Here is a 14,054-nt window from a genome sequence, read left to right on the forward strand (position 1 = left end):
CCCTGCCGCAAGTGGAGACGGACAAAGTGGAGGAGAGGGCAGTGGAAAACGTGGGGCTGAGCTCACTACAGCAGAGAGACAAGAAATTCAGATGAAGAAAGCAAAGCTTGTTAACATGCTTGATGAGGTAAGCCTGTCTGTGTGCGAGAATTATACATTTGAAAAGTAACAAATTTGATGAGGTATTGATGATATTGCTGACATAGTAAAAGCAGCGGTTTTTGGTTTTGTAACTGGAAACTTTCAAAAACAAGTAAAAAGAGTTGGCTTTCCAAGTAAAGTTTTTTGTAATTTTGGTTTGGCTGAAGCGTAGGAATTGAAAGAGTCAGGTCTCCATCAGCTGAGTAATTGTATCAGATCTTTGCAAAGAGTAACTATCATGTGATATTCATGTCAGATGTGTTCTTTTCATTCAGTTCTGTTTTCATAGTATTGAAGAATTTAGAACATCAAAAGATTTTGAGGTGGTCTTTTCATTGCAACATACGGTTCCTAAATTATCAGAACTGGAATTTCTTTTCTTTTTTTTTTAATTCGATTCCGTGCTGTCTTTCTCTTTATGGTAATAACTAATTAACAAACTGATTTGAGCACTCTAATGTCTCCTAAACTCTACTTGATTATCACTCCTTTTTCTCACTTTAATTTTGAATTGAATTGATCATGTCTTAGGTTGAGCAGAGGTACAGGCAGTACCACCACCAGATGCAGATTGTAATCTCCTGGACAAGCAGCGCAGCAGGCATCGGTTCTGCAAAGACTTACACTGCTCTGGCTCTGCAAACAATCTCAAAGCAATTCCGGTGCCTGAAAGACGCAATCTTGGGCCAAATCCGAGCTGCAAGCAAAAGCTTAGGTGAAGAAGACAGTTTGGAAGGGAAAATCGAGGGGTCGAGACTCAAATACGTCGATAATCAGATAAGGCAGCAAAGGGCCTTGCAGCAGTTGGGAATGATCCAGCACAATGCTTGGAGACCCCAGAGAGGATTGCCCGAGCGATCTGTTTCTGTTCTTCGTGCCTGGCTCTTCGAACACTTCCTCCACCCGTAAGTTGGCTTAGAAATTTCATATTGTATCAAATTTTAGGTGCAATATTTGATATCAAGACAAATGAGTTACCATGATTCTTGATTTTTGCCAGTTATCCCAAGGACTCGGATAAGCTCATGCTTGCTAAACAGACGGGGCTTACCAGGAGTCAGGTACTTATTGATCGTCTAAAATTCCTGATCAGATTTTTCACTAGTTCAATGGAGTTCTCGATATTGAGTTGGCTGCTGTAATTTCAGGTTTCTAATTGGTTTATCAATGCTCGAGTTCGTCTCTGGAAGCCAATGGTAGAGGAGATGTACATGGAAGAGATGAAGGAAAACGAAAAGAATGGATCAGAGGATAAGACTAGCAAAAGTGAACAGAATGAAGATTCAGCCTCAAAAACCACTGCTCCACAAGCCAAGAGCCCAGGGACTGATCATCCGAACAAGAATTTCATCTCGAAACAAGAGAACCCCATTAACCAGAATGCTGCTCCTGTGATATCAATGTCCACAAACTCAACATCCCCAACTGGGACAACCTTGAGGAACATTGCAGGTTTTAACCTTATCGGATCAACAGAAATCGAAAGCATTACTCAGGGGAGTCCAAAGAAGCTGCGCAATGCCGACATTCTACATTCACCGAGCAGCATTCCATCAATGAACATGGAGTCAAAGCCCACTGATCCCCACAACGAGAACATGTCAATGAAATTTGGCAATGAGAGGCAGGGCAGAGATGGGTTCACATTGATGGGCGCGCCAACAAATTTCATTGGAGGATTCGGCTCGTACCCTATTGGGGAACTCGGGAGGTTTGGGACCGAGCAGTTCCAAGCACCATACTCAGGCAACGGCGTTTCTCTCACATTAGGCCTCCCGCATTGTGAGAATCTCTCCATGTCAGGAGCCCACCAGACATTTCTGCCAAGCCAAAGCATACAGTTAGGACGAGGTGTTGAAATCGGGGAAACAAATGATTTCGGTGGAATGAACACTCAGACAAACACACACTCAACCAACGTGTATGACAACATCAACATTCAGAACCGGAAGAGGTTCGCTGCGCAATTGTTGCCAGACTTTGTAGCTTAACTGATGAGTTTCAGTAGAAGCAAAGTTAGATAGGCAAAGAGAGGTATTGCCACAAGGTACTCTTAGGGTCCTCTTCACTATTTTTATCCCTTTTCTTCATTACTAGGAAGAAGAGGATAATTACATGATAGTGTAGAGAAGGGTAAGAGAAACTTAGATAGTATAAGTATATAAATATGTATACATATTTCAGGAGAACCATTTCGGTTCTTACAGGCAGCTTAGGTTTTTTAGAATATGGTTGGGGATTGTATATTAATTTTGTTTCTGCAGATAATAGATGATTGTGATAATGTAATGTGGAGAAAAACTAGTTATTTTGGGTGGTATACGAGAATAAAGAGTGGTTTTAAATCTGGTATATATATTGCTGCTTGTGTCTAAACAGTTTTATTACATCTATAAACCGTGTTTGCCCCGTTAGCATCGTTTCATGATTCCATCTTCTTGCATTCATGGCAACAGAAACGACTGTGGGACAAAACAGCGAAAGGTTCAACATCAGGCCACGCCTGATTTGAAATTTTGGATCAGCTTTTTGGATTGGAATCGCAGAATGAGAAGATATAGAATAAGAATACGGAAGAAAGGGCCCCAGGACAATTGATTATATGTTGCAAAAATTCAAGGATAAGGATCATAGCAAAAGGCCTCTTTTTCATGGTCTTGTCTTGGCAATATGAAGAAAAAGAACTGCCAATCAAACATAGTCCACAGATATAAGACAAAATATCAGAGAAGCTACAAAATCTTGTTCTTGTTACTTGACAATTTGATCAATTGACAAGAGCAATAAACTAAAACTGGTAGTTGATTATAACGTGTATTTTTATTGGAATAGTTGCTTGTATGGGAAGGGTGCTTTGCTAACTAGCTTTCAACTTCTCTTTCTTTAATCTTCGATTGCTTTGGACCACCCTAGGTTGACGACCCTTATCCTCGACTTCATTCTGCCTTTGTAGGCTAAGGATGGTGCTACATGACAGACACACTGTCCTCTGGTTTCCACGCTTGTTGAATTATTACTGAATTATTGTTATCAGGGTTTTTCCTCATTTACTGACCAATTGGCATCTAATCTAGGTAAATAGCTTCACATATATTACATCTCTCTCATCACACAGTACTTTATCCATCTGATTAACAACGGCTGTTAACGGATATCATAGACGGATCGATCATACCTCTAACGAATGCAGCAGATGTTTACCATGATCAGAAATCAATTCAAGACTTCATGAACCTCATAAATGAAATCACTTGTCCAGCAACATGCACAATAATCACTGCTTTCTTCAGAAGGAGTATGCAAAATCACCCAGGTTGTTAAACAAATAGAGGAGCGACATTTTCGGTCCTCTAAGTGTAAGTGTGGCAATAAGAACACTAATTCTTATAAAAACAAAAAAACAAATCGTACATTGCGGATGAATTTCGCTAGAAATTACAACTTGTTTGAATTGATTTTTTGATACAGCACTACTACAAATATAACATTTAACCATCGGCAATTATCATGGTTAATAATAAATTATCGAAGTAAATAGTCATTGACAGACCATACAATAGTTTTTGCATGGGGTGCTATAAGTTAAGACAAATATTTTAATCATAGTTCTTAAATGTGACAAATAATTTTTTTTATGGTAGAAAAATTAATGTTTTATTTCGATTGTTTTAAACATGACTAACAATAGTTATTTGTCATAATTTTTAGTCATAACCATTAATATTATAGTCAATGATATTTTTTTTGTAGTATGGGAATTTTAGATTCTTGGCCAATATACTGACGTGGACTTTTAAACATTAAAGATGGGCACTTCATGCCTACGTAAATCTGATTAGACAAAGCATAAAATTGTTTGTGAACATCATATTTTAGCAGAAATAAAAGGTTCTCAAATCAAAAATCGTTTCCATTCTAGTATAATCTAGTACAATTTTCAGCAAAGTCTGTCGTAATTGTTAATTCTTCTAAATTACTGTGTTTGATTGTCAGAAGCTGCGTCGATCATCAGTTTGAGATAATCTCTTTATTGTATATATGTCTTAATTATTTCAAAATGAAATTTTAATCCATGTAAGCAAACAATCACCCATGAGCCTACCATACAATTGGATCATACGATTATGGGATAAAGACTGCATGGGCTATCTTACACGCTCAACCCAAACGAACGAGCTGAAATGACATATGAGTCGTCAATGAAATACTAGTAATATATCACTAAAATATCGTGCTTATTTATGAATATATTTAAAGATTTCAAACTCATAATAAATTTTCTTTTCTTTTTTTTTTTGGGTATATATGTGAAGGAAAACAAGAAAGTATTGCTGACTCAATTCAAAGCTTTCTCGAAAAAAAAAAAAATTAAATGTTACAATAAGTTTGTTTTGTTTTTTATTTTGTATTCTATACTGAAAGTATTACGTCAATTTATCAATTAATATTTCAATTGTCGTTAGATAACTATCAAATTATAAATAACTATAAAACAAAATTATGATAAACTCATATATTGAGATAGAATAAATATTTTTACATGTGTGATAAACTCAAACCCGTGAGTTAATATATAATTCTAAAGTTATGGACTTCACCTCCCAAAGTTAGTCATTGATGTTTTTATTTAATGCTAATGAGTATCCTTTTCATAATAAGAGAAAATGAGTGGTTATTGACTTAATTAAGGAGACAAAGTAATAACAATAATAATAATAATAATAATAATAATAATAATAATAATAATAATAATGGTTTAATTTGAAAAATCAAGAGGTAAAGTAAAATATCACTACAAGAACTATAACGTTTAACAATGGCTAATTGTCATAATTCAAAATAAATAACATAGTAAATGGTTATTGAACATGGCCAAGTAATACTTATTGGTCGTGACTTTTACGAAAGTAGTTAAAATATTTGTCATGGCTCTTAGCCATGGAAAATATTTTTTTATAATGAATAAGATAAGTTTTTGTATCAATTTTACTTAACATGATATAATAATAGTTATTTATCATGAATTTTAGTTCATAGTCTTTAAAATGGTAATAACAAATATATATGGTGGGTCAACCGGATGGCTATTTTTAAAATGTATTAATAATTACATTTTGATTAATAAAACCAACACTAATTAATTAAATCAAACAAGTAATAAAATTCAATATCGAATGTTGACTTTATGATGAAATAAAAAAGCAAGAATTTTGTAATACAGAAATACTATTTATCATCAGCTAATCCTTAACGTTTTTCGCCTCTCATTGACTTTAAAAGTCTTTTCTTAATTCCTGTTACTTGTACTTGCGGCTATTTACGCTCAAACGCGTTCTAAATTAATTAAATGAATATATGCAGAACAGCTGTATATACATAATTACTATATATATATATATATATATATGTTTATTGTCTTACTTATAATATATAGACATGGTACATATGCACATATGATATACATACTCGCATTATATATATGAAAAAAATGCATCTTTTATCCTATAACTATTGGCCGACACTTTTAATCTTTTTGAATTTTAAATTTTGTAATTGAGGATATAACTAAAAGAATTACTACGTTTAGTCCAGATATCGTCAAAAAATACTAAATTCGTCGGAGATCAACACATGCCTGACAAGTGACTCTTTTAATTTGCTAGTTTTTAATTTTTCAGATAATTTTGCTAATATGGTATTTTTCCAAAATTCTCCATTTCTATACGTCTCAATATCATGGTTGTTAATCTTACCAGAGTATTCGAAATACAAAACATATGCTTTTCCTCTATTTTCAACAGAGTTATAATGAGACATACCCATGAATCTCTAATTTTAAATTATTTTATTATTTGTTTGTCAAGAATGGTGCAATTTTGCTTTTTTTAACCATAGAAACAGGGAAATAAATGGTTTACTTTTGCAGCTATATATATATTGGTCTGGATCGAAACTGGGTAGAGCTCCTTGAAGTTCTTCAGGTTGAGCTTGTGGCTAATCTCGCACAAGTATGGTCTCTGAAAAAAGAATAGATCGTTAGATAGTTAGAAAGTTCCAAATTAAATGTGATCGAAATTGTAGTAAATGTATATGAACAGTGATATTTATAAATTCAAATGTTCATACACAGCTGGTCTACGTGGCGGCATCTCATATCCAATCTTGACAAATGATCTATGGTTCAAGCCTTGGGTCCGAAAATCGGGTCGAACTTGGTCGGGTCCGATCGACGACCCGACCCAAGGAAAATACGCAGATCTTTAGAATTTTCTCCATATTTTGAGGGCATTTCAATCCATTTCCTTGGTTGTGGTACACCCGCATCATATATATATATAGGGAAATTAACATTAATTTATGGATGCAGAAAACGTTGTTTTAATAAAGAAGTAGTAGTTCGGCAGGTTTGATCATTTGCTTTCAATACCCGCTTTTTTGTTTTGCCATAACAGGGGATGTCGTGATTCACGGCATGCAGTGGCCACAAAGTGAACAGTATGGGTGGGTGGACCATTGAAGACGAGTAAACTAAATTGATGGTCAGTTGACCGTTGACTTGGCCTTTTGACTTTAATCATATGGAAGATCGTTGTATTTATTGTGATTTTGAATTGAACGGATCATTTGTTACGCCATCCACTTTGATTATATATACTAATTAATTAGAGTGGATTTGGTCAAAATCCCATTTTCTTAAATTACAATTAACAAACATTTCAGTCAAAGTAATTTTATGAAATGCTATACGTACATACACTAATTAATACATATAGATATCATCTGGACATGATATAAATTAATTCACTGCCAAATTAACGCATTAATAATTCACGTGCATAATTCTCAGAACTTGACAATGCACATTAGTTATAAACTTATAAACTCTTAATTGGTTCAAATCTGGTATTTGGCTATCACATTTTTCTTGAGTAAAATCGTGTTTTGGTACCATTAAAAAATATTAATTTTATTTTTGGTACCACAAATTTTGTGAGTTCGAGTTTTGGTACCATTAAACCAAAAAATAAGCATTTTTTGTACCAACTTAACGGCAGAGCACATGGGTCTTAACGGCCGTCAACCTCACAATTTTGGCGGAAAAGTCACATGAGTTTGAGCAAAAAGAGGAAAAATTGATCTTCCAATATTTATTTTCGTACCACTAAACTTAAAAATAAGCCTTTTTGGTCCCATAAAGTCATGTGCAGCACAAAATAAGTAATACAACACATTCCAAAATAAAAAATAAAATTCATAAATATGAAGCAAAATATATTGGTTATAAATACACGATTTGAAGCAAAAATTATGTATTGCAATGCATATATTTTGTCAAGTGGGTTTTGTCAAACCATGTTTCAATTAGCTCAAATCGTGTATTTATAACTAATATATTTTACTTCATGTTTATGGAATCTATCTATTATTTTGGAATGTGTTTATTACTTATTTTGTGGCGCACATGACTTTATGGGACCAAAAAGATTTATTTTTAGGTTTAATGGTACTAAAACACTATGGAATATTGGAAGACCAATTTTTCCTCCTTTTTTTCAAACTCATGTGACTTTTCCCACCAAAATGGTAGGATTTACGGCCGTTAAGGCCACATGGGCTCTACCGTTAAGTTGGTACCAAAAATATTTATTTTTTAATTTAATAGTACTAAAACCCGAACTTGCAAAATTTGTGACCAAAAATAAAACTGACATTTTTTAATGGTACCAAAACACGATTTTGCCCCATTTTTCTTGCATGCAGTTTGACTACCGAAATAGTCCGGCTAAAATTTTCCATGACTTACATAATTAATACCTATGACCAATTTACTTCTTGTGAAAACTTTCACGCACACACACACTCTCTTACAAACAATGAATCTAGTTCATACATTCTCCTTTAATCTCCAGACCTTATGCTTTCATATATATATTTGCAGTTTCATGTTAGGTAGTATATGTCTATTTTATTAATAATCCCCAATTCTTTGTAATCTTTCTTGGTGAGGTAGTACTCATGGACAACATAGAAGTCCCCGAGTACTTCATCTGCCCAATTTCACTTCAAATCATGAAAGATCCAGTAACAGCCATAACTGGAATAACCTATGATCGACAAAGCATCGAACGATGGCTATTCGAGACGAACAACACGACGTGCCCTGTAAGTAAGCAGCCGCTGCCTAGAGACTCCGACTTGACCCCAAACAACACGCTCTGCCGGCTGATCCAGGCCTGGTGCACCCTAAATGCGGCTAATGGCATCGACCGTATCCCCACCCCTAAGCGTCCTCTCAGCAAATTACATCCAATTAACCTGATCAGGGACCTCTACCAGCCTGATCTGCAGATCAAAACACTGAGAAAATTGGAAGCTCTTGCCATCGAGAACAATAGAAATAGGGTTTTCTTGGTGGAGGCTGGCTTAGTTAACGCCTTGATATCTTTTATCACATCATGTTACGATAAACAACAGATGAACGGCCTGGAAGAAGCTCTTAGCCTTTTCTATGTCGTCCGTGCTTCGTTAGCCCAATTGCAGGGACCCTTAACTGAAAACGATGAAGTTTTCGACTCTCTGGTGTGGGCTTTATGTTGTGATTATCTTCCTGACAGCGTGGTAGTAAAATCCCACGCAGCGTATGCATTGAGAGTCATGGTCGAGAAGGCAAATCCGGGCCTGCTGGAGAGACTGAAGCCCGAATTCTTCAAGAGTATATTGTGTTTGTTACGGGCCGAAAGCAGCAACATTTCTCAGCAAGGAAAGAACTCCCTTTTGCACGCATTGCTGGATGCCTGCCCGTGGGGGAGAAACAGGGTCGTGATGGTCGAATCAGGGGCTGTTTTTGATCTAATAGAGGTGGAACTGAGGAGCCCGGATCAGAAGAAAACAACAGAACTAGTATTGGGAATACTATGTCATCTGTGTTCGTGTGCAGATGGAAGGGCTCAGCTGGTGAATCACACGGCCGGTATTGGAGCAGTCACGAAGCCAATCCTGAAGGTTTCTTCGATCGCGGATGAAAGAGCCGTTTCCATTATTTGGCTGATCGCTAAGTACTGTGGAACGAGTAGAGTGCTTGAGGAGATGCTGAGGGTTGGAACAGTTGCAAAGCTTTGCATGGTGATGCAAGCGAATTCTGCTGTGCATCTCAAGGAGAAAGCGAAAGAAATCCTACGGACAAACTCTGATGTGTGGAATGATCACTGGCCGTGTACAGAAGCCGATTGGACTTTCCGCTGCTAATCATATTTCATCCTCTACTCCATTTAATATATACACATATAAAAATGATATCATATATTTTATTTAAGGAAAAATTTTATACGCTTAGTTAATGTATGTTGAACAAAGTAGGAGATGAGATATAGTTTGCAACAAAAAATCCAATTCAGTACCAAAGTTGCTAGCTTGACAAGGTTCATCCTATTTAATTAGTTATAGTTTTTATTTAGATCTGGTTTAATTGGATCAAACTAATTATACAATAAATGTAACTATATTTTATTATACGATTGATCACTCTTTTTAAATAATGCATTAATTATGAATTATATTTATTATGTAATTAACTCAAATCTGACAAGCCGATGCAATTTAGACTTAGAGTACACAAAGTGCTGCCTGAAAATATTGGAAATAAATTATAGGAAAGAAAACATATATGTGATGAGAAAATATTGGCCTAGGACCTTTTTTTTTAATAGGCCGAGCCCACAACATCTAAACCCATACATTTTGGAGGCACGCCCACTGCATCTCTTTGGCCCATTTATTGACTCAGCCCACTGAACCCACTTTTTTCGACCCGTCTCTCTTGTTTTCTTTCCCTTTTCTGCAAAAATTCTGAACGTAATTCTCTCTCTCGTCTCCTCGATTCCTTCTCCTTCTTCTAAACCTAATTTAGTGTGGGCTGGACATGGGTGATGGACGGTTGTGGGCCGAGAGCGAGAGGTCTGTGATTGCTGAAGAAATGGAGCTGGATTGTATAGTGGGTTGGACGATGAGGATGGTTTGAGAAGATGTAATGGTTGGCACTGTTATGGGGTTCATGTCAGCAAATAGTGGGAGTATGTTAGGGCTGATTGTACGTGGCTTATGTGGAGTAGTTGGGTTGTCTAGTGGGGCGATGGACTTCTTTACTGTGATAGAAGTTGATCCATTAGTTGGCAGTTGGATGGGGGTGAGAGGCAGACCATTATATTCGTTTTTCTTCCGGCCCCTACGTATAATGCTTCCTCGCCCAACATTTTCCTTGTTAATGCCCTTGGAGTTTTCGATTCAACTAATAGTAATTTACGTTCATGTTATTAATCAATCCATTAAGTGAAGTAATTTATATGGTTATTGCTTGGGTTGTTAGTAATAGTGGGTTTTGACCAAAGTCGATTTAAATGAAATCAACCCAAAAAATAGAGAAAAACGTGATGTATTAATTAAAGATTGATGATCAAGCTTTTTAGTTGAGCACAATTACACAAATCACGTCAAACTCAGTAATAATAGAAACAATATATAGATATACATGGTGTACGACAATCTTAATTTACCATTTAGGACAAATTTGTATTAGAAACTCACTTCATCTGTGTATGAACAACTGATGTTTGAGTGACAAAATTGAAGCCATCACAATCGAAATTGGCCATAGTTTTGTTTTCCCATTGTGTAATTTATAATGAAAGGTCACAATGACCCCTAGCCATTAATATATATGTAGTACAAACCTAAAAGGCGAGAGTTACAGGGAGATCGAGATACGTACGTCCACACAAGTGCAATTTGCAAATTGGCATGAATGATGATGGTTGACATTTCGCACGTCATGCATTATTATTTTTCGTGGAAACAAAACGTGGTGGATATTATGTCCACATAATTCTACCTTTTCCATACCTTTAATTACTTTCCTACGTGTCTTTTATTTTTCCTTCGGTCGACCTACTCCATTATTATTAATGTGAAAAATAAAAATGATTTTTTTCCATAATTTTATTTTATCCTCAAATTATTATCATTATCAATTTTGTATTTAATGACAATAAATAATTACTAATTGTATTTAATGATAAATTTGTAAATATTTTTTTTCACTAAGAATTATATAGTGACAAGATAATAATTATTGACACTTAATATATTTTTTTATAATAATTTTAAAATTATTACTTAATATTTTATCATTAATATCATGTGTTCTTGTGGTGTTTATCATAAAAATATATAATCTATTTAAAATACAATTCAGTCAGATTTTAGAGAAAATAAAATAAAACAATTTAAGGTATACATATTGATTGATCCAAACTCGACTTCTATATATATGTCTTTTTCTTTAGTTGTGTGATAAGGCAATATATATAGTTGACCTAAATATATAAAAGAAAGAAAGGGATTAAACTAAAATAAAATATGGAAATAAATAAAATTATGGTGGCGGAAGGTTTTGAGAGAGAATCGGTCAACACTCAACACCGCCAAGGACCGGACAGCGAAGGCCCACTAGCCAACTGCATATGAAGCAAGTGAATCTGAATCATATGTACGTACGTATGTATGTGTGTATTTCATAATAATGAGTCCTGTCCTTTATCCACCACCACTTGTCGGCAGCCAAATACGTGTGTACATATTTAGGCACGAGCGTCATTTTTTATTTTTTTTTAAAATAAATTATATTTTATTATTTAAAAATTATGCTCGTTTTCTACATTATGTAATTTAAACGTTTTACTGTAATAACTTAAAATCTTTATTCTATGAAATTTGTAAGTTACCATATATGTCTTTCGGTTAATTTTTACAGTTAGTAAAATATTAGATGCAGTGTGCATATATGTAAGGGCAAGTTTTTCCTTTCAAATGCAAATGTGCACTGTACATGATGTTTTATTTTTTAAATAAAAATCAATAGAAAAGTTGTCATCTATGGGAAATTGTAAATTTAATAAAATTGAGATAATAAGTTGACACAAAAAAATAATTTAAATGTAAAATGGACATAGTTCAAATGATAAAATATAAAAAAAAATTAATTAAATTTTTGGTAGCTCATTAATTTCAAGACTTGAATAATAAAGCTTTATTAGAAGTTAGTTAAAGAGCACGAGATTAATATATACGACTTAACTCAACATGTACTTAAAAAAAAAACTAAAAAAGAATGTTAACTATAAAGGTTTAAAAATAATATTAAAATCGCCATTAATTATATGTATTAGGGTGACAAGAAATTATTTTATTTCTATAATGATTTTAATAATTAAATAGTGACAATATTTAAGTAAATATACATTATTTTTAGAAATAATTATGTATAAAATTATTGCTATAAACCATCAACACATCTATAGATAGTAAATATAATTATTACCATATTTGTGTATAAATATGTCATTAATTATTTATAGAGACAATTTGATGTATGTATAATTTTTGTTACTAATAATTAATTATATTATCACAAAATTAAATTTTTTTCACTCAAGATATATTTATATATAGTGAATATTTTTAAAATTTTTATTTAATATTTTATTACATATATATTGTATTGGTAATAATATAATTAACCACGTTATTTAACCCTAAGAGATTTTTATGTGTATTGTATCGACAAAATACAATACAGAAATTTTAATTACATCAAACTAATATTTTTATAATTTATGGGACTAATTAAATAAGGAACATACTTACAAAATTAAAACTAATATGAAGTAAAGTTAAATGACGAAAAAAATAATATTTCTATAATTATTTAGTAATAAAATAAAAATACTGTATATTTAATATATATTTTTAATAATAATTCTAAAATTATCATCAATATTATATTTTTTTGGTGGCGTCGTGGATTAGACGATTTTGATTAGCGGGTAAAGGTAAATTAAGTAGGCATGCATAGGACCACCATGTGTTTTTTTTTCTTTATTTAATTTTACGTAAAGAAAGTCAAAAAGACGTTGGGGAAGAGCAAATCGTCATATATAGCCGCACACGTTAGACTAGGTGTCATAGAAAAGTCCAAGTCCAATCCCACCAAATATTAAAATCATGTAATAAAATAAAAGAAATCTCTCTCTCTCTCTCTCTCTCTCTCTCTCTCTCTCTCTCTAAAAAAAAAATAAAAATCTCTCTCTCTCTCTCTCTCTCTCTCTCTCTCTCTCTCTCTCTCTCTCTCTCTCTCATAAACACAAAACACACACTCATAAAATTTCCGTGTTTTGACTAGACAAATTTGAATCTCTTTCTCAACACATATATAACCAAATCCACCCTACTTTCATCATCTTCAAACCAATCCACACAACCATCCTCAACAGCTTCACCTTCTTCTATTACTACTCATCAAAGCGTTTTCCACATATATTACAAACAAATCATCTCTACCTCAACACTCTTGCACTCAAACAGCTCCCTAATTTGTTCATCTTTGTTCTTCATTAATGGCTGATGAAATTGAGGTTCCTCCATATTTCCTCTGCCCCATTGCTCTAGATATCATGAAGGATCCGGTAACAATCTCAACCGGCATATCCTACGACAGGGACAGCATCGAAAAATGGATCTTTTCTCAGAAAAACAACACATGTCCGGTCACGAAGCAGGTTCTTTACGACACAGAGCTAACCCCAAACATCACCCTCCGGCGGCTGATCCAATCCTGGTGCACCCTCCACGCCGCCCATGGCATCCAAAGGCTGCCGACCCCGAAAGCCCCCGTCAGCAAACCCCAGCTCTTGAAGCTTCTCAACGACGCCAAGACTCCACAAATGCAATTTGAGTGCTTAAAAAGACTCAGATCAATAGCTTCGCAGAACCAAACGAATAGAAGATGCATGGAAACAGCTGGAACTGCCGAGTTCTTGGCCTCATTGGTTGTCCAGAAAACCCTCCAGGCATCTCGAGAT

General features: G+C 34.3%; 3 protein-coding genes across 3 annotated transcripts in view; all 3 read left to right on the top strand.

Moving 5' to 3' along the window:
- LOC105173990 (BEL1-like homeodomain protein 1) overlaps window positions 1-2,495 on the top strand; it is a 4,929-nt gene extending 2,434 nt beyond the window's left edge. Inside the window, exons 5-8 of the mRNA XM_020697620.1 lie at window positions 13-127; window positions 673-1,046; window positions 1,142-1,202; window positions 1,290-2,495. Of these exons, the coding sequence (XP_020553279.1) occupies window positions 13-127; window positions 673-1,046; window positions 1,142-1,202; window positions 1,290-2,132 (1,393 nt within the window). The 3' untranslated portion in view covers window positions 2,133-2,495. The remainder of the gene's footprint in view (window positions 1-12; window positions 128-672; window positions 1,047-1,141; window positions 1,203-1,289) is intronic.
- On the top strand, window positions 7,996-9,511 carry LOC105174206 (E3 ubiquitin-protein ligase PUB24-like). Its single transcript, XM_011096232.2, has one exon. It carries the CDS (start codon window positions 8,158-8,160, stop codon window positions 9,385-9,387), a length of 1,230 nt encoding a protein of 409 aa, XP_011094534.1. The 5' UTR covers window positions 7,996-8,157; the 3' UTR covers window positions 9,388-9,511.
- The window catches only part of LOC105173992 (E3 ubiquitin-protein ligase PUB22-like), a gene marked incomplete in the record, with an annotated part of 1,845 nt that continues 1,210 nt past the window's right edge, over window positions 13,420-14,054 (top strand). Inside the window, 1 exon segment of the mRNA XM_011095935.2 lies at window positions 13,420-14,054. Within this exon segment, the coding sequence (XP_011094237.1) occupies window positions 13,590-14,054 (465 nt within the window).

Source organism: Sesamum indicum, linkage group LG11 (assembly GCF_000512975.1).
Source record: "Sesamum indicum cultivar Zhongzhi No. 13 linkage group LG11, S_indicum_v1.0, whole genome shotgun sequence".
NCBI lineage: Eukaryota > Viridiplantae > Streptophyta > Magnoliopsida > Lamiales > Pedaliaceae > Sesamum > Sesamum indicum.

Excerpts from the sequence above, each read along its gene's own strand:
- LOC105174206 (XM_011096232.2), top strand. The coding sequence starts at position 8,158 with ATGGACAACATAGAAGTCCCCGAGTACTTCATCTGCCCAATTTCACTT.